This window comes from Eleutherodactylus coqui, chromosome 12 (genome assembly GCF_035609145.1).
Source record: "Eleutherodactylus coqui strain aEleCoq1 chromosome 12, aEleCoq1.hap1, whole genome shotgun sequence".
Taxonomy (NCBI): Eukaryota; Metazoa; Chordata; class Amphibia; order Anura; family Eleutherodactylidae; genus Eleutherodactylus; species Eleutherodactylus coqui.
This window is the reverse complement of record NC_089848.1, coordinates 125,257,374-125,276,516: the sequence shown is the minus strand read 5'-3', so window position 1 is coordinate 125,276,516 and position 19,143 is coordinate 125,257,374. Positions and strand designations below refer to the sequence as shown.

General features: G+C 48.9%; 1 protein-coding gene across 1 annotated transcript in view; it reads right to left on the bottom strand.

Moving 5' to 3' along the window:
* Positions 1–18,757, bottom strand: part of LOC136586461 (zinc transporter ZIP12-like) — a 68,290-nt gene extending 49,533 nt beyond the window's left edge. Inside the window, exons 1-3 of the mRNA XM_066584552.1 lie at positions 18,695–18,757; positions 16,622–16,802; positions 16,347–16,519 (exon numbers count right to left, since the gene is read on the bottom strand). Coding sequence (XP_066440649.1) covers positions 16,347–16,519; positions 16,622–16,802; positions 18,695–18,697 — 357 coding nt within the window. The 5' untranslated portion in view covers positions 18,698–18,757. The remainder of the gene's footprint in view (positions 1–16,346; positions 16,520–16,621; positions 16,803–18,694) is intronic.
* Between the last annotated feature and the right edge of the window lie 386 nt (positions 18,758–19,143).

Below are 19,143 nucleotides of genomic sequence, written 5' to 3'. Positions count from 1 at the left end.
TCCCTGCGCAGCCTTCAGCTGCCCTCATGCCACACCACCCTCATGTCTATTTAGAAGTGCGTCTGCCATGAGGAGGAACCGCAGGCACACACTGCAGAGGGTTGGCACAGCTAGGCAGCAACCCTCTTTAAAAGGGGTGGGGCGATAGCCCACAATGCTGTACAGAAGCAATGAGAAATAGAATCCTGTGCCACCGCCATCAGGAGCTGCACACGTAGGCATAGCAATGGGGAACCTATGTGTCACACACTATTCATTCTGTCAAGGTGTCTGCATGCCCCAGTCAGACCGGGCTTTTTAATTCATAGACACAGGCAGGTACAACTTCCTATTGTGAAGTCCCTGTCGACCGACAGCATGGGTGGCTCCCTGGAACCCACCGGCGATACACAAATATATCCCATTGCATTGCCCAACACAGCTGAGGTAGTAATGTCATGTTTAATGCAGGTGGGCTTCGGCCCACACTGCATGCCCCAGTCAGACTGGGGTTCTTTACAAGTGGAAACAGATGCATTTATAATTCCCTGTGGACCCACAGCATGGGTGGGTGCCAGGAAGCCACCGGCGGTACATAAATATATCCCATTGCATTGCCCATCACAGCTGAGGTAGTAATGTCATGTTTAATGCAGGTGGGCTTCGGCCCACACTGCATGCCCCAGTCAGACTGGGGTTCTTTACAAGTGGAAACAGATGCATTTATAATTCCCTGTGGACCCACAGCATGGGTGGGTGCCAGGAAGCCACCGGCGGTACATAGAAATATCCCATTGCATTGCCCAACACAGCTGAGGTAGTAATGTCGTGCTTAATGCAGGTGGGCTTCGGCCCACACTGCATGCCCCAGTCAGACTGGGGTTCTTTACAAGTGGACACATGTAGGTTAAACTCCGTGTGCACCTACAGCATGGGTGGCTCCCTGGAACCCACCGGCGGTACATAGAAATATCCCATTGCATTGCCCAACACAGCTGAGGTAGTAATGTCGTGCTTAATGCAGGTGGGCTTCGGCCCACACTGCATGCCCCAGTCAGACTGGGGTTCTTTACAAGTGGACACATGTAGGTTAAACTCCGTGTGCACCTACAGCATGGGTGGCTCCCTGGAACCCACCGGCGGTACATAGAAATATCCCATTGCATTGCCCAACACAGCGGATGTAACGTCAGCTGTAATGCAGGTGGGCTCCGGCCAACACTGCATGCCCCAGTCAGACTGGTAATATGTACCTTAACAGTAACCGCGTTGGTGGTAATGTGGTGGTGACTGCGGACCTGGTAGCGCGGTTTTATGTAGTTGGTATTCGGAATGTGGCCAGGATTAAGTGGGCCGTGGCGGGGGGATGGTGGGGAGGCTCTCTTGTTGTGTCGGTAAAGGTGAAATTCTTGGACTGCCACCAGACGAACCAATGCAAAGGTATTTGCCAAGAATGTTTTCCCTGTTGGAGGAGGAGGGGGATGTTTTTGAGGCACTACGTGTCCTCTCCACGTGTCCGTGGTTATATGCACCTTAACAGTAACCGCGTTGGTGGTAATGTGGTTGTGACTGCGGACCTAGTAGCGCGGTTTTATTTTGTTGGTTTTCGGAATGTGGCCAGGATTAAGTGGGCCGTGGCGGGGGATGTTTTGGAGGCACTATGTGTTCTCTCCACGTATCCGTGGTTATATGCATCTTAACAGTAACAGAGTTGGTGGGAAATGGCCTCGCCGCCATCATGTCTTTGGGAAGCCTCTGTTTCCACACCCCAGAGACATACCATTAGCAGCGGTATAGGCAGAGCCCATAATTAGTAACATTTCAGCGGTAGTATTAGGGACAGGCCCCACTAACATATCACTAGCAGCATTATAGGGGGAGCACAGTCTTAGTTCCATTTCAGTAATAGTAGCAGCCTACACAGGCCCCAGTAACAATTCCGAAGCAGCAGTATAGTGGGAGCGCAGTCTTCGTTCCATTTCAGTAATAGTAGCAGCCTACACAGGCCCCAGGAACAATTCCGAAGCAGCAGTATAGTGGGAGGGCAGTCTTAGGGCGCCCACCCACTGGCGTTTGCGATTTTCGTGCGTAAAAAACGCAGCGTTTTCGGCGCATTTTTGGCGCGTTTTCCGCGCGTTTTCGCGACTTTTTCGCGGCATTTTCGCGGCTTTTTGCGTTAATTTACATTGATAAGTGGTAACTAGGCCTGGAGGCAGCCCAGTTTAATGAAAAATTGGTTCAAGTTAAAGTTCCAACACTTTTAAGAGCATTGAAACGTATAAAAAATTTTTAGAAAAATTATATGAGTGAGCCTTGTGGCCCTAAGAAAAATTGCCCGTTCAGCGTGATTACGTGAGGTTTCAGGAGGAGGAGCAGGAGGAGGAGGATGAATATTATACACAGATTGATGAAGCAGAAATGTCCCCGTTTTGGATGGTGAGAGAGAACGATGCTTCCATCCGCGGGTGCAGCCTACGTATTGCTTAGGTATCGCTGCTGTCCGCTGGTGGAGAAGAGAAGTCTGGGGAAATCCAGGCTTTGTTCATCTTGATGAGTGTTAGCCTGTCGGCACTGTCAGTTGACAGGCGGGTACGCTTATCTGTGATGATTCCCCCAGCCGCACTAAACACCCTTTCCGACAAGACGCTAGCCGCAGGACAAGCAAGCACCTCCAGGGCATACAGCGCTAGTTCAGGCCACGTGTCCAGCTTCGACACCCAGTAGTTGTAGGTGGCAGAGGCGTCACGGAGGACGGTCGTGCGATCGGCTACGTACTCCCTCACCATCCTTTTACAGTGCTCCCGCCGACTCAGCCTTGACTGGGGAGCGGTGACAGTCTTGCTGGGGAGCCATAAAGCTGTCCAGGCCCTTAAAGACTGTTGCACTGCCTGGGCTGTACATGCTGCTCGATCTACGCACCTCCCCTGCTACCTTGCCCTCGGAACTGCGCCTTCTGCCACTAGCGCTGTCGGATGAGAATTTTACCATCAGCTTGTCCGCCAGGGTCCTGTGGTATAGCAACACTCTCGAACCCCTTTCCTCTTCGGGAATGAGAGTGGGAAGGTTCTCCTTATAGCGTGGGTCGAGCAGTGTGTACACCCAGTAATCCGTAGTGGCCAGAATGCGTGTAACGCGAGGGTCACGAGAAAGGCATCCTAACATGAAGTCAGCCATGTGTGCCAGGGTACCTGTATGCAACACATGGCTGTCCGCACTAGGAAGATCACTTTTAGGATCCTCCTCCTCCTCCTCCTCAGGCCATACACGCTGAAATGATGACAGGCAAGCAGCATGGGTACCGTCAGCAGTGGGCCAAGCTGTCTCTTCCCCCTCCTCCTCATCCTCCTCATGCTCCTCCTCCTCCTCCAAAACGCGCTGAGATATAGACAGGAGGGTGCTCTGACTATCCAGCGACATACTGTCTTCCCCCGGCTCTGTTTCCGAGCGCAAAGCGGCTGCCTTTATGGTTTGCAGGGAACTTCTCTAGATGCATAGCAGAGGAATGGTGACGCTAATGATTGCAGCATCGCCGCTCACCACCTGGGTAGACTGCTCAAAATTACCAAGGACATGGCAGATGTCTGCCAACCAGGCCCACTCTTCTGAAAGGAATTGAGGAGGCTGACTCCCACTGCGCCGCCCATGTTGGAGTTGGTATTCCACTATAGCTCTACGCTGCTCATAGAGCCTGGCCAACATGTGGAGCGTAGAGTTCCACCGTGTGGGCACGTCGCACAGCAGTCGGTGCACTGGCAGATTAAACCGATGTTGCAGGGTGCGCAGGGTGGCAGTGTCCGTGTGGGACTTGCAGAAATGTGCGCAGAGCCGGCGCACCTTTACGAGCAGGTCTGACAAGCGTGGGTAGCTTTTCAGAAAGCGCTGAACCACCAAATTAAAGACGTGGGCCAGGCATGGCACGTGCGTGAGGCTGCCGAGCTGCAGAGCCGCCACCAGGTTACGGCAGTTGTCACACACGACCATGCCCGGTTGGAGGCTCAGCGGCGCAAGCCAACGGTCGGTCTGCTCTGTCAGACCCTGCAGCAGTTTGTGGGCCGTGTGCCTCCTATCTCCTAAGCTGAGTAGTTTCAGCATGGCCTGCTGACGCTTGCCCACCGCTGTGCTGCCACGCCGCGCGACACCGACTGCTGGCGACGTCCTGCTGCTGCTGACACATCTAGATTGCGAGACAGAGGTTGAGGAGGAGGAGGAGGGTGGTTTAGTGGAGGAAGCATACACCGCCGCAGATACCACCACCGAGGAGGGACCCGCAATTCTGGGGGTGGGTAGGATGTGAGCGGTCCCAGGCTCTGACTCGGTCCCAGCCTCCACTAAATTCACCTAATGTGCCGTCAGGGAGATGTAGTGGCCCTGCCCGCCTGTGCTTGTCCACGTGTCCATAGTTAAGTGGACCTTGCCACTAACCGCATTGGTGAGGGCGCGTACAATGTTGCGGGAGACGTGGTCGTGCAGGGCTGGGACGGCACATCGGGAAAAGTAGTGGCGACTGGGAACCGAGTAGCGCGGGGCCGCTGCCGCCATCATAGCTTTGAAAGCCTCCGTTTCCACAACCCTATACGGCAGCATCTCAAGGCTGATAAATTTGGCTATGTGGACGGTTAACGATTGAGCGTGCGGGTGCGTGGCGGCGTACTTGCGCTTGCGCTCCAACACTTGCGCTAGCGACGGTTGGACTGTGCGGTGCGAGACATTGGTGGATGGGGCCGAGGACAGCGGAGGTGAGGGTGTGGGTGCAGGCCATGAGACGGTAGTGCCTGTGTCCTGAGAGGGGGGTTGGATCTCAGTGGCAGGTTGGGGCACAGGGGGAGAGGCAGCGGTGCAAACCGGAGGCGGTGAACGGCCTTCGTCCCACCTTGTGGGGTGCTTGGCCATCATATGTCTGCGCATGCTGGTGGTGGTGAGGCTGTTGGTGGTGGCTCCCCGGCTGATCTTGGCGCGACAAAGGTTGCACACCACAGTTCGTCGGTCGTCAGGCGTCTCGGTGAAAAACTGCCAGACCTTAGAGCACCTCGGCCTCTGCAGGGTGGCATGGCGCGAGGGTGTGCTTTGGGAAACAGTTGGTGGATTATTTGGTCTGGCCCTGCCTCTACCCCTGGACACCGCACTGCCTCTTGCAACCTGCTCTGCTGCTGCCCGTGCCTCCCCCTCTGAAGACCTGTCCTGTGTAGGCGTTGCACACCAGGTGGGGTCAGTCACCTCATCGTCCTGCTGCTCTTCCTCCGAATCCTCTGTGCGCTCCTCCCTCGGACTTACTGCCCTTACTACTACCTCACTGATAGACAACTGTGTCTCATCGTCATCGTCCTCCTCACCCACTGAAAGGTCTTGAGACAGTTGCCGAAAGTCCCCAGCCTCTTCCCCCGGACCCCGGGAACTTTCCAATGGTTGTGCATCAGTGTCGATAAACTCATCTGGTGGGAGAGGAACCACTGCTGCCCAATCTGAGCAGGGGCCCGAGAACAGTTCCTGGGAGTCTTCCCGCTCCTGAGCATGTGTCATTGTAGTGGAGTGAGGAGGCTGGGAGGAAGGAGGAGCAGCAGACAGAGGATTCGGATTTGCAGCACTGGACGGCGCAGAACTCTGGGTGGATGATAGCTTGCTCGAAGCACTTTCTGCCATCCAGGACAGGACCTGCTCACACTGCTCATTTTTTAATAACCGTCTCCCGCGTGGACCCATTAATTGGGCGATGAATGTGGGGACGCCAGAAACGTGCCTCTCTCCTAATCGCGCAGCAGTCGGCTGCGACACACCTGGATCAGGAGCTCGGCCTGTGCCCACACCCTGACTTGGGCCTCCGCGTCCTCGGCCGCGTCCACGTCCTCTCGGCCTACCCCTACCCCTCAGCATGCTGTATTACCAGTGATTTCCAAGCCAGGAAAGAAATTGGCGCAAGCCTGCAGCCAAAATATAATTTTTTCCCTTGTTTTTCAAAGGAACACCCACACTGCGTCTATTCAATGAATAATGTATGTCTTCTGGCCCTGCCTACACAATTCTATCCCTGTAGTATTAATGCCGGGTGCAATGGTCTGCACAGCCGGTTTTGAGAAAAAAAAAAAATATGCAACACTGCTAACAGCAGCCTGGACAGTACTGCACACGGATAGATGTGGCCCTAGAAAGGACCGTTGGGGTTCTTGAAGCCTACACTCACTGCTAACACTCTCCCTGCCTAACCCCCACTTCTGTCCCTATTGCAGGGCGCAATGCTCTGCAGATCCAATTTTGAAAAAAAAAATAAAAATACAGTGCTAACACAGTACTGCACACTATTAGATGAGGCCCTGAGAAGGACCGTTGGGGTTCTTGAAGCCTACACTAACTCCTAACGCTCTCCCTACAGCAGCACCAGCAGCACTGTCCCTCAGCTAAGTCACAAGGCATGTGTGGCGAGCCGCGGGAGGGGCCGATTTTTATACTCGGGTGACATCTGATCGCCCCAGCCACTCACTGCAGGGGGGTGGTATAGGGCTTGAATGTCACAGGGGGAAGTTGTAATGCCTTCCCTGTCTTTCAATTGGCCAGAAAAGCGCGCTAACGTCTCAGAGAGGAAACTGAAAGTAACCGGAACACCGTGTGGTGCTCGTTACGAGTAACGAGCATCCCGAACACTGTAATATTCGCACGAATATCAAGCTCAGACGAGTACGTTCGCTCATCTCTACCCATGGCCTCTCTTCAGTCTTCCCAGATGGCAGCACTGTCTTCACCCAGTGTACACTGTGCAACAACTTGAGCAGTGCTGGCCAATTAAAACAGCATGTAATGAGAGTAGGTCATCGATAGTATTTTACACGGAAACCCCTTTTAAGTACTGATAACCTATTCATATAGTTGATTGACTGGTGCCCGACTCTGCTGGTCAGCTGATTGTTTAGTCTGCTGCACCATGTCCACATCAGTGGTGAGTGCCAAACGTGTAATAACCGGCTTCAATCCTAATGAAATCAATGGGAGCGCTGCCTCCTATTACCCTTCCGGCCCCTCAGTGTAAAAAAATCAGCGAACTAGAGCTCCAATCTAAAGGATTCCTTCAAGAATGTGATTATGGAATAATATGTAAGTGTGAAGAGGAGGAAAAGGTAGGACTTACCTGGTGTGGAGCCCCTGTCTGATGACAGGCATCCACACCGCCAGTGTGGGGAGGCTTTGAAATATATCCAAAAGAGCAGAATCCCTAATATTTAGGGAAAGCATCTGGAGAGAGCCACAACCTCGGTCAAAAACACAGTAAACATGGAGGAAAAACATGCTGCGCTCCTTCGCAATTCGGATAATGCAAGAAATATAGGCCTATTGATGGAAATAACTTACTTCATAGAGGAGCCCTATAGGACCAGGATGTTTTGTCTCTTAAGGACCAGACACTTTTTAGGGATTTTACCCAAGTGGTGGTTTAACTACCCTTTTTTTTCCCTTCAGCTGCCAATTAGTAATCAGTAACATTTTTAAACTTATGTATGTAATTATTTTTTTACTGTCTATTATGTCATATAAGGCCTCTGGGGGACAGTCACATGTTTTCATAGGAGCCCCAGTTACAGGAAAAACATCCTCTGTAATGACAATAGTCACTGGCAGAGCTGATCAGGGTCTGCTACGACCCTGTAGTAGGGAATCCCGGCGGTCACGTGACTGCTGGATCGTGTAGTGGAAGTTATACTTCCACTTTCACATTTTTGTACATAGCGCTCATTGAACACTGTGTACTGGGGAAAGGAGAAGGCGGAAGGGGTGAAAAACCCCTCCTGCCTTTGCTTTGTAGGGTATTAGCTGCCTCGTTAGCGCAGTAGGTAGCATGTCAGTCTCATAATCTGAAGGTCGTGAGTCCGATCCTCACACGGGGCACGAATTTATCCTCATTTTGATGTGCTGCTTGCTAGAGACAGGTTGCACCTTACAAAAACATGTAAGTATATATTTGGTGGGCGCCTTGCTTCATTCATTACGAGAGCTTTAAACTAGAACAATATGGGAAATGAAAGGCAGAAATTTACAGCTAATTAATACATTTGAGAACCTCGCTATTAGTGGAAAGAAAGAACAAAGGCAAAAAATTCTGAAGGCAAGTAGAGGAGCAAGAGACCCCGATCACAAACTAACATGTTTCTACACAAATGCACAGAGCATGGGGGACAAACAAGGAGATCTGGAGCTCCTAACACAGGAAAAGAAATATAATGTCATAGGCATCATGGAAACTTGGTGGAATACAAGGCTTGAAGGATACAGCCTTTTTTTAAGAAACAGACCAAAAAAAAGGGGAGGAGGTGTTGCACTGTATGTTAGGAAAACATTGATCTCCACAGAGATTCAAGCTTCAGAGCTGGGAGTTCTGTAGAAACTGGGTGAGAATACAAGGAGAGATCAACAGAAAGGACACCATTGTAGGCAGTTACTATAGGCTGTTTGGACAAGCAGAAGATATGGAGGAACTCTTTCTACATCAGATGGCCAAGATCTCAAAAAAGCCCAACATAGTGATCATGGGAGATTTTACCGATACAGACATTTGTTGGGAATCTCTCAGGTAAAAGTAATGGATCCAACAAATTCTTATCTGTTCTTGTTGACAACTTTATCTTCCAAAAAGTCTAAGAGAAAACAGGGGATCTGCTATCTTGGACCTAATGCTTACCAACAGGGAGGAAATAGTAAGGGTGGCTGGGACCTTAGGAGGCAGTGATTGTGCTATCCTTGAATTTTGGATAAAAATAGGAGGAAGACCTGAGAAAACTCAGGCCTCAAGGTTGGATTATTAACCAGAGCCAGCATAGGTTTTTTTAACAAACAAGTCATGCCAGACTAATCTAATTTCCTTCTATGACAGTATTGCCGACTGGGTTGATCAGGGAAATGCAGTGGATATAGTATATCTGAACCTTAGTGAAGCATTTGACAAAGTATCTCATACCATACATGAAAAATTACCAAATATGGGAGTGACAAGGCAACTGTTAGGTGGATTCATAACTGGCTGAGTGATTGTATTTAAAGAGTGGTCATAAATGGCTGCACATCCAAGTGGAAGAATGTATCAAGTGGGGAACCACAAGGCTCTGTCCTAGGCCCAGTGTTGGTCAACATTGTTATAAATGATCTGGAGGAGGGAAGTGATGGGAAACTGATGACATTTGCCGATGACACAAAGCTAGGAGGGATAGATAACACTAGGAAAGAGAGGGAGAATATTCAAAAAGATCTAGAGAAGCTTGCCCAGTGGGCGGCGACTAACAGAATGGTATTTAACAAGGAGAAATGCAAAGTCCTACATCTGGGCAAGAAAAATGAAAAAAGCACATACAGAATGGGAGGAATTGGGCTAAGCAGGGCAAACACAATTCTGGGATGTATTAAGAGAAGCATAGAGTCTAGATCACGTGAGGTCATTATCCCCCTCTACTCTTCCTTAGTAGAGATGAGCGAGCGTACTCGTCCGAGCTTGATGCTCGTTCGAGTATTAGGGTACTCGAGATGCTCGTTACTCGAGATGAGCACCACGCGATGTTCGAGTCACTTCCATTTAGTTCCCAGAAAATTTTGCGCTGTTTTCTGGCCAATAGAAACACAGGGAAGGCATTACAACTTCCTCCTGTGAAGTTACAGCCCTATCCCACCCCCCTGCAGTGAGTGGCTGGGGAGATCAGGTGACACCCGAGTATATAAACTGGGGCCGGCCGCGGCTCGCCACAGATGCACGCTGAGAGACATTAGGGAAAGTGCCGTCCTGTTGTAGCTGCTATAGGGAGAGTGTTAGGCTGTTATCTTCATCTTCAAGAACCCCAACGGTCCTTCTTAGGGCCACATCTGACCGTGTGCAGTACTGTTGAGGCTGCTTTTAGCAGTTTTGCACATTTTTTTTTTCTTGTATATCGGGCGTGCAGACCATAGCGTCCTCAGTCTGCAGTCATTATACTAAGTATAGGGGCAGTACTGGTGAGGCAGGGGCAGTGGTACAGGGAAAGAGATATACTGGCTATATAGGCAGTAGGCTTTTTTAAAAAAAAAAATCTTTGGGCTGCCTGTGACTGTGTTCAGTTTACTGCGTGTGTGCTGGGGGTAGTAGTCGCTCATTAATACCCAGCCTTGCGCATAATTTTTTCTGGCTGCACTGTGCTTTCAATAACCACAGTCATCCTCCAACAGGGAAATCCATATACAGGCTATATAGGCAGTGAGCTTTTTCCCAAAAATTGGGAAAAAATACTATATTTGGGCTGCCTGTGACAGTCTTCAGTTTACTGTGTGTGTGCTGGGGGTAGTAGTTGCTCATTATTACCCAGCCAAGCCTGTGACCGTGTACAGTTTACTGCCTGTCTGCTGGGGGTAGTAGTCGCTCATTATTACCCAGCTAAGCGTTACAGCAGGCTTGCGCATAATTGTTTCCTGGCTCTGCTGTGTCCGTTACATGATCGCGGTCATCCCGCCAGAGGGAAAGAGTATACATATATATGCTGCATACGGTGTCTGTCTGGTTTTTCACCTCACCATTTTAAAAAATTGAAGCAAAATACTCAAGGCCTACCACTGGCCTTTGGCCACTTGACTGTTTCCTGGCTCTGCTGTGCGTTCCGTAAGCGAAGTCAGCCTCCAACCACAGGCCAATAAGTGGCACACTTAATTACAGCGTTCTGTTTCTGCTCTACTCGTAATACACCATGCTGAGGGGTAGGGGTAGGCCGAGAGGACGTGGACGCGGGCGAGGACGTGGAGGCCCAAGTCAGGGTGTGGGCACAGGCCGAGCTCCTGATCCAGGTGTATCGCAACTGTTTGAGCGCAAGCGCAAGTACGCCGCCCCGCACCGGCACGCTCAAGCGTTAAACGTGCACATAGCCAAATTGATCAGCCTGGAGATGCTGCCGTATAGGCTTGTGGAAACGGAGGCTTTCAAAAACATGATGGCAGCGGCGGCCCCGCGCTACTCGGTTCCCAGTCGCCACTACTTTTCCCGATGTGCCGTCCCAGCCCTGCACGACTACGTCTCCCGCAACATTCTGCGCGCCCTCACCAACGCGGTTACTGGCCAGATCCACTTAACAACGGACACGTGGACAAGCACAGGCGGGCAGGGCCACTATATCTCCCTGACGGCACATTGGGTGAATTTAGTGGAGGCTGGGACAGAGTCAGAGCCTGGGACCGCTCACGTCCTACCCACCCCCAGAATTGCGGGCCCCAGCTCGGTGGTGGTATCTGCGGCGGTGTATGCTTCCTCCACTAAACCACCCTCCTCCTCCTCCTCCACCTCCTACGCAACCTCTGTCTCGCAATCAAGATGTGTCAGCAGCAGCACGTCGCCAGCAGTCAGTGTCGTGCGGCGTGGCAGCACAGCGGTGGGCAAGCGTCAGCAGGCCGTGCTGAAACTACTCAGCTTAGGAGAGAAGAGGCACACGGCCCACGAACTGCTGCAGGGTCTGACAGAGCAGACTGACCGCTGGCTTTCGCCGCTGAGCCTCCAACCGGGCATGGTCGTGTGTGACAACGGCCGTAACCTGGTGGCGGCTCTGCAGCTCGGCAGCCTCACGCACGTGCCATGCCTGGCCCACGTCTTTAATTTGGTGGTTCAGCGCTTTCTGAAAAGCTACCCATGCTTGTCAGACCTGCTCGGAAAGGTGCGCCGGGTCAGCGCACATTTCCGCAAGTCCAACACGGACGCTGCCACCCTGCGGACCCTGCAACATCGGTTTAATCTGCCAGTGCACCGACTGCTGTGCGACATGCCCACACGGTGGAACTCTACACTCCACATGTTGGCCAGGCTCTATGAGCAGCGTAGAGCTATAGTGGAATACCAACTCCAACATGGGCGGCGTAGTGGGATTCAGCCTCCTCAATTCTTTACAGAAGAGTGGGCCTGGTTGGCAGACATCTGCCAGGTCCTTGGAAACTTTGAGGAGTCTACCCAGATGGTGAGCGGCGATGCTGCAATCATTAGTGTCACCATTCCTCTGCTATGCCTCTTGAGAAGTTCCCTGCAAAGCATAAAGGCAGGCGCTTTGTGCTCGGAAACGAAGGTGGGGGAAGACAGTATGTCGCTGGATAGTCAGAGCACCCTCATGTCTATATCTCAGCGCGTTTTGGAGGAGGAGGAGGGGGGGAGCATGAGGAGGAGGGGGAAGAGAAAGCTTGTCCCACTGCTGAGGGTACCCATACTGCTTGCCTGTCATCCTTTCAGCGTGTATGGCCTGAGGAGGAGGAGGAGGATCCTGAAAGCGATCTTCCTAGTGAGCACAGCCATGTGTTGCGTATAGGTACCCTGGCACACATGGCGGACTTCATGTTGGGATGCCTTTCTCGTGACCCTCGCGTTACACGCATTCTGGCCACTACGGATTACTGGGTGTACACACTGCTCGACCCACGGTATAAGGAGAACCTTTCCACTCTCAAACCGGAAGAGGAAAGGGGTTCGAGAGTGATGCTATACCACAGGACCCTGGTGGATAAACTGATGGTAAAATTCCCATCCGACAGCGCTAGTGGCAGAAGGCACAGTTCCGAGGGCCAGGTAGCAGGGGAGGCGCGGAGATCAGGCAGCATGTACAGCGCAGGCAGGGGAACACTCTCCAAGGCCTTTGCCAGCTTTATGGCTCCACAGCAAGACTGTGTCACTGCTCCCCAGTCAAGGCTGAGTCGGCGGGAGCACTGTAAAAGGATGGTGAGGGAGTACGTAGCCGATCGCACGACCGTCCTCCGTGACGCCTCTGCTCCGTACAACTACTGGGTGTCGAAGCTGGACTCGGGGTGTGAACTCGCGCTGTATGCCCTGGAGGTGCTTGCTTGCCCTGCGGATAGCGTCTTGTCAGAGAGGGTGTTTAGTGCGGCTGGGGGAATCATCACGGATAAGCGTACCCGCCTGTCAACTGACAGTGCCGACAGGCTTACACTCATAAAGATGAACAAAGCCTGGATTTCCCCAGACTTCTCTTCTCCACCAGCGGACAGCAGCGGTACCTAAACAATACGTAGGCTGCACCCGCGGATGGAAGCATCGTTCTCTATCACCATAAAAAACGGGGACCTTTTAGCTTCATCAATCTGTGTATTATATTCATCCTCCTCCTCCTGCTCCTCCTCCTGAAACCTCATGTAATCACGCCGAACGGGCAATTTTTCTTAGGCCCACAAGGCTCAGTCATATTACTTTTGTAAACAATGTTTATACGTTTCAATGCTCATTAAAGCGTTGAAACTTGCACCTGAACCAATTTTTATTTTAACTGGGCTGCCTCCAGGCCTAGTTACAAATTAAGCCACATTAACCAAAGCGATTAATGGGTTTCACCTGCCTTCTTGGTTGGGCATGGGCAATTTTTCTGAGGTACATTAGTACTGTTGGTACACCAATTTTTTTGGGCCGTCGCCTACAGTGTAATCCTAGTAATTTTTATGGGCTTTGCCTGCACTCATGGTACAGCAAGGTGTGTGGGGTTGGCCTACACTTTTGCTACATAAATGTAACTGGGGCCTTGTCTATACTGCAACTACTGAAATGTGAAAGAGACTGTTATCTCCCTAAACTGCTGCGACGGGAATGTAACTGTGGCCTGTCTTGACTGCTACTACTACTGAAATGGAACTAATACTGTGCTCCCCCTATACTGCTGCTTCGGAATTGTTACTGGGGCCTGTCTTGACTGCTACTATTACTGAAATGGAACTAAGACTGTGCTCCCCCTATACTGCTGCTAGTGATATGTTACTGGGGCCTGTCTAGACTGCAACTACTACTGAAATGGAACTAATACTGTTCTCCCCCTATACTGCTGCTAGTGATATGTTACTGGGGCCTGTCTAGACTGCAACTAATACTGAAATGGAACTAATACTGTGCTCCCCCTATACTGCTGCTAGTGATATGTTACTGGGGCCTGTCCAGACTGCTACTACTACTGAAATGGAACTAATACTGTGCTCCCCCTATACTGCTGCTAGTGATATGTTACTGGGGCCTGTCCAGACTCCTACTACTACTCAAATGGAACTAATACTGTGCTCCCCCTATACTGCTGCTAGTGATATGTTACTGGGGCCTGTCTAGACTGCAACTACTACTGAAATGGAACTAATACTGTGCTCCCCCTATACTGCTGCTTTGGAATTGTTACTGGGACCTGTCTTGACTGCTACTTTTACTGAAATGGGCGGTTGGGCAGCATGTTACCCAGGAGAAGTGGCAGCGGAGTGTCATGCAGGCAGTGATTGTGCTTTGTTGGAGGTAGTGTGGTGCTTAGCTAAAGTATGCCTTGCTAATGAGAGTTTTTCAGAAGTAAAAATTTTTGGGGGGTGGGGGGCCCACTCTTGCCGCTATTGTGGCTTAATAGTGCGACCTGGGAACTTGAGATGCAGCCCAACATGTAGCCCCTCACCTGCCCTATCCGTTTCTGTGTCGTTCCCATCACTTTCGTGAATTTCCCAGATTTTCACAAATGAAAACCTTAGTGAAGCATAGGTCCCATACAAAAATGCTCGGGTCGCCCATTGACTTCAATGGGGTTCGTTACTCGAAACGAACCCTCGAGCGGGAAGTTCGACTCGAGTTTCGAGCACCCGAGCATTTTGGTGCTCGCTCATCTCTATTCCTTAGTCAGATCTCATATGGAATACTGTGTCCAGTTCTGGGCACCCCACTTTAAAATAGACATAGACAAACTTTAGCAAGTTCAGAGAAGAGTTACCAAGATGGTGAGCGGCCTGCAAATCATGTCCTATGAGGAACGGTTAAAGGATCTGGGAATGTTTAGCTTGCAGAAGAGAAGGCTGAGAGGACACTTAATAGCTGTCTACAAATATCTGAAGGGCTGTCACAGTGCAGAGGGATCAGCCCTATTCCCATCTGTGCAAGGAAAGACTAGAAGCAATGGGATTAAACTGAAAGAAGTAGACATAAATTAGATACTAGAAAAAACTTTCTGACAGTGAGGATGATCAATGAGTGGATGAGGTTGCCATGGCAGGTGGTGAGTCCTTTAATGGAACCGTGACGTGGTTAGCGGGCTCATGTATCTTGGCGAAAATTCAACCAATGCCTTGCATTTATTATCTATCATTCACATGCAGCGTGGCTGTAAGACTCCAGGGGGAGCCCAGGGTGGCAGCACCAATGTGGTTTACTGTTTGAAGTGCAGGGCAACCCGCCGAATTATTATGGCATCATTAATAGGTTGCTGGTCTGCATGATGAACTACATGTATCAGAACGGTTTGCCACTTTGTATCCACTCTGTGTGGGAATACGCACCAAGCAGCCACCCCCTCTTTATCAAGAGGCAGTATGAGATGCTGTCTCATCGGTGTCCTACACAGGTGCAATTAGCTCCCTTATCTAGTGTTCTGCTTCCTGCATGGTGAGAGGATGCACTCCTTGGTGAGTTAGTATATGGCCGTTTTCGGTGATTTTTTTATGTTTCTATATTTCCTCTTCTGTGATGTACTCATTTAATGGAAGTGTTCAAGCAAAAGTTGGACAAATATCTGGGATGATTTAGTGATCCTGCACTGAGCAGGGGGTTGGACCTGATGACCCTGGAGGTCCCTTTCATTTCTACCATTCTATGAGTCTATGATCAGCTGTGACTAACAGCTGACAACCCGACATGCTCCTGCTTGATTGCAGAAGCAGGGACTTTAAACCCACACCATATTTTTACAATTGCCTGGGTTTAAAGCCCAGGACCAAGCTCTGTAAATTTACAGTGTTTGGTTCTAAATAGGTTAATGAGCCTAGACCACCAGATTTGTGCTTGAAAAAGGAGCAAGATGAGCTCTGAAACGCATTACACTCCATCGGCCTTTTTACCATTGCCTGTGTTTATTCATGTTTGCTTGCCAATAAATTGGATTTAGAGGAGTCCTGTGTGTCCATAGGGCTCCTCTATGAAGTAAGTTATTTCCATCAACAGACCTATATTTCTTGCATTATCCGAATTGTGAAGGAGCATGGGATTTTTTTTCTACCTTGTTTACTCTGGCTCCTCATTGTGGTCACAGTTGAACGCCTGGTCCTGACTGCAATGAGAAGCTAAAAGTTTAATAGAGAGCAACGCTTCCATTGATTTCAATGGGATTGAAGCTGGCTATTACCCTTCTGGTGCTCACCAGTGCTGCTGACATCCGGCCCTCCTGTCCTGACAGTGGGCTAATGATCACCTGCTTGGTGGGGATGCTGAGCGGTTGGCCCTGACCAATCAACTAGTGATGATGTATCTTGAGGATAGGTCACTGTAGTTAAAGTCTCGGAAAACTTCTTGCCCCAAATTTTCTACTACTACAGTTTCACCAGTGGTACAGTATGAGGAAAAATACAGAATTGTTCAAAATATATCAATAGTTGGAAATAAGCTTTACCTGAGGTATCAGATGCAGCAAGGCGTCCCCTGAGAGTGTTCCCACAGCCAGTCCCACAAACAGCTGTAAGATGAGTTTATAGCTCTCCTCGCAAGAACTGAATATAATAAGTGTAGCTCCAAACATGGATCCGATTGTCAGAAGTAAAACTGCAATGGTGCTGTATCCGTACCCTGTAGAAAATTACAGCGCTTAATCAAAACCCCAACACATGGGATACCAAGATGGCACAAAAATAGCAACATAACACAGATTAATACTGGTATTTGACTTACTTTCGAGAGTGGTGGGAGGGGGGAGCTGCGTACTCGTGTAGTCCTCTACTGGACATGTGCAGGAGAGAAGTTGATGAATTATCGCCGGGCTGATCAGTTTAAATTGCTCCAAGGAAATTGGAGATCGGCTATTCTGTAGTACAATTTTTACAAGTTCATAGGCAGAAAAACAATGATGACTCTGGAAAAGAGGCAAAACGTCAGCTTTAAAAGTTGTAACTGTGTAAAGATTGCTGAACATACTGTATATACTGGCCAAGTGATACAATGTAGAGTCACTATTAAAATATGTGTCTAAAAGCGCCATTTTGAATGTTTTCCCCATGAAATATTCTTATTAATTTTACTCTTATTTGTAATGGTAGTTCCATTGTATTCTAGGACATAGGTAGAGGCATGTCCCAGTTGTACACTAGGGGGGCACCAAAAGCGAGATGCTCCTTGAGTGGAACGTCACAAACAATTCCAATAGTTAGGTGACCTACATGTGTGATCACTGAATTTCCCAGAGCAGATGCCACCACCAGCATCGTTGCCGGCCATGTAGCCTATTCAGCAACTGTTGTCCGTAGCTATGGTCAACCAGCCAATTTCTGCTACCATGACAGACTACACTGAAAGTTACTATGGTAGGTCTCAGCCTATATCCTTGCACAACCCTTTGTGTCTGGGTTGAAAACCCATCAAACTACTTCTTACATGATAATCACTAATGCCCAGAGGATCTCTAGCACCCCTGTCCAGTTATGTGAAACTTTTGGGGCAGATTAGCTACAGAAAGTGCAGATGCACCAGGGACTTGGTGCTTCAGTTAGTCCAGATGCCCATATACAAAGACACTAGTGTTATACATGACACGTGGTACTGTGGGTTATTTGGCCCAGGCCCTGTTTTGGGGCAAATACATGTAATTCTCAATTTTGTGTTTCCACAAGGCTGTGCTTGAACATTCTATTATTTACATTAAAGATTAGCATTTACAGCTTTAAGACATTACAGTTACATTTTGAGGAGAACTACTACTATTGAAGATTAAAGGGTCAGTCTGGGATTGGAAAAACATGGCAGCTTTCATCTAAAAACAGCGCCATCACACCTGTCCGTGGGTTATGTCCGGCATTCCAGCTCATCCCCTTTGAAGTGAAAAGGCCTAATTGCAATATCACACACAACCTGTGGATAATAGTGGTGCTGTATTTTGAGGAAAGCACCTAAAGCCATACACAGACATTATAGGCTCCATAGAAAAACTCAGATTGGGCCCTACTGTGTATGAGCTCTTAAGCATACTAATTAGCATGGTAAAGACTTGAAGAACTGGTGTTGACATGATCAATGCTGAGTGAACTCAAACAGTTGAACCCTGTTTCAGATCGAATTTTGCTAAACGTTCAGTTCAGCAAGAACCCAAATCTCAAGCTGTTTGTCTTGGCCAAACCAGCTGAAAGAAAAATAAATATAAAGAAGAAGGAGTAAGAAGACAAAGGAAGAATAAGGAGAAAAAAGAAAAGGAGGGGAAGAAGAAGGAAGAAGGAAAAAGAAGCAAAAGGAAAATAGATCTTTTTCCATCTTCTTTTTCTTCTTTCTTGTTTCTTCTTTTTCTTTATTAACCCTTGTGTCATACCATGAGGTCCATTTGACCCCAGGCTTTTTTTTCGAACATCTTTTTATTCCAATCTTTTTAAAAATTTTTTATTACAATTCCATACAATAGATACGGTACAACATAGAAGCTGACCGCAGGTTTTTTCATTGCAGTCCTGCACTTTGAAATTGGTACCACACAAGGCTTATCTTTGCCTTAAAACCAGCTCAAAAGTACTTCGATACACTCCTAGGTCATCTAAGAGTGTTATACAGGGTTTTTAAGGCTCTTAGCGTTATACACCCATTTTAGGGGTATTAGCATAGTTCTAGCTTGGTTCGAACTAATTCAGATTGAACCTAACCTTTATCTCAAATTCGGCGAACCAGCCAAATTGAACTTTTCAGAAGTTTGCCCCTCACTAGACATGGCGTTGGTCTAGATTCTCCTAGTAGCTAATAACACAACACAGACTGTTCATATGTTACCATACTCCATCCTGCTGAAGGGCCCCGGTTCTCAGGTACATCGTTATGTCTTCCTTTAGGCTCTTCATTAGTTTCCACTGCAGGAGCAGGTAAGGGTTCATGGCTTGTTCCTGGGATTACAAGGCTTCGTAACTTCCTCCTGTGGCTGTGGTCGGTCTTGATGCAGGTCATCGCTGCTTTCAGTCTTTGTATAAGTTCTTCTATTTCTAATAAATGATCAAACATGAGTGATTACTATTATTGTATACCATTGTATTCTAGCTTAGAATTTGGGGGTTTATGGTCAAGTACAGGTTACCTTATATATTATGTAAAGAACCCTCCCCAGTAGTGTGCAGTATGATATAGTATCTTCCACATCACCTTGTGCTTAATATAGTTCACAAACTGAATAATATATGTGGGTATTTGGATCACAGTTTGTTATATCTGGATCACAATTGATCTGT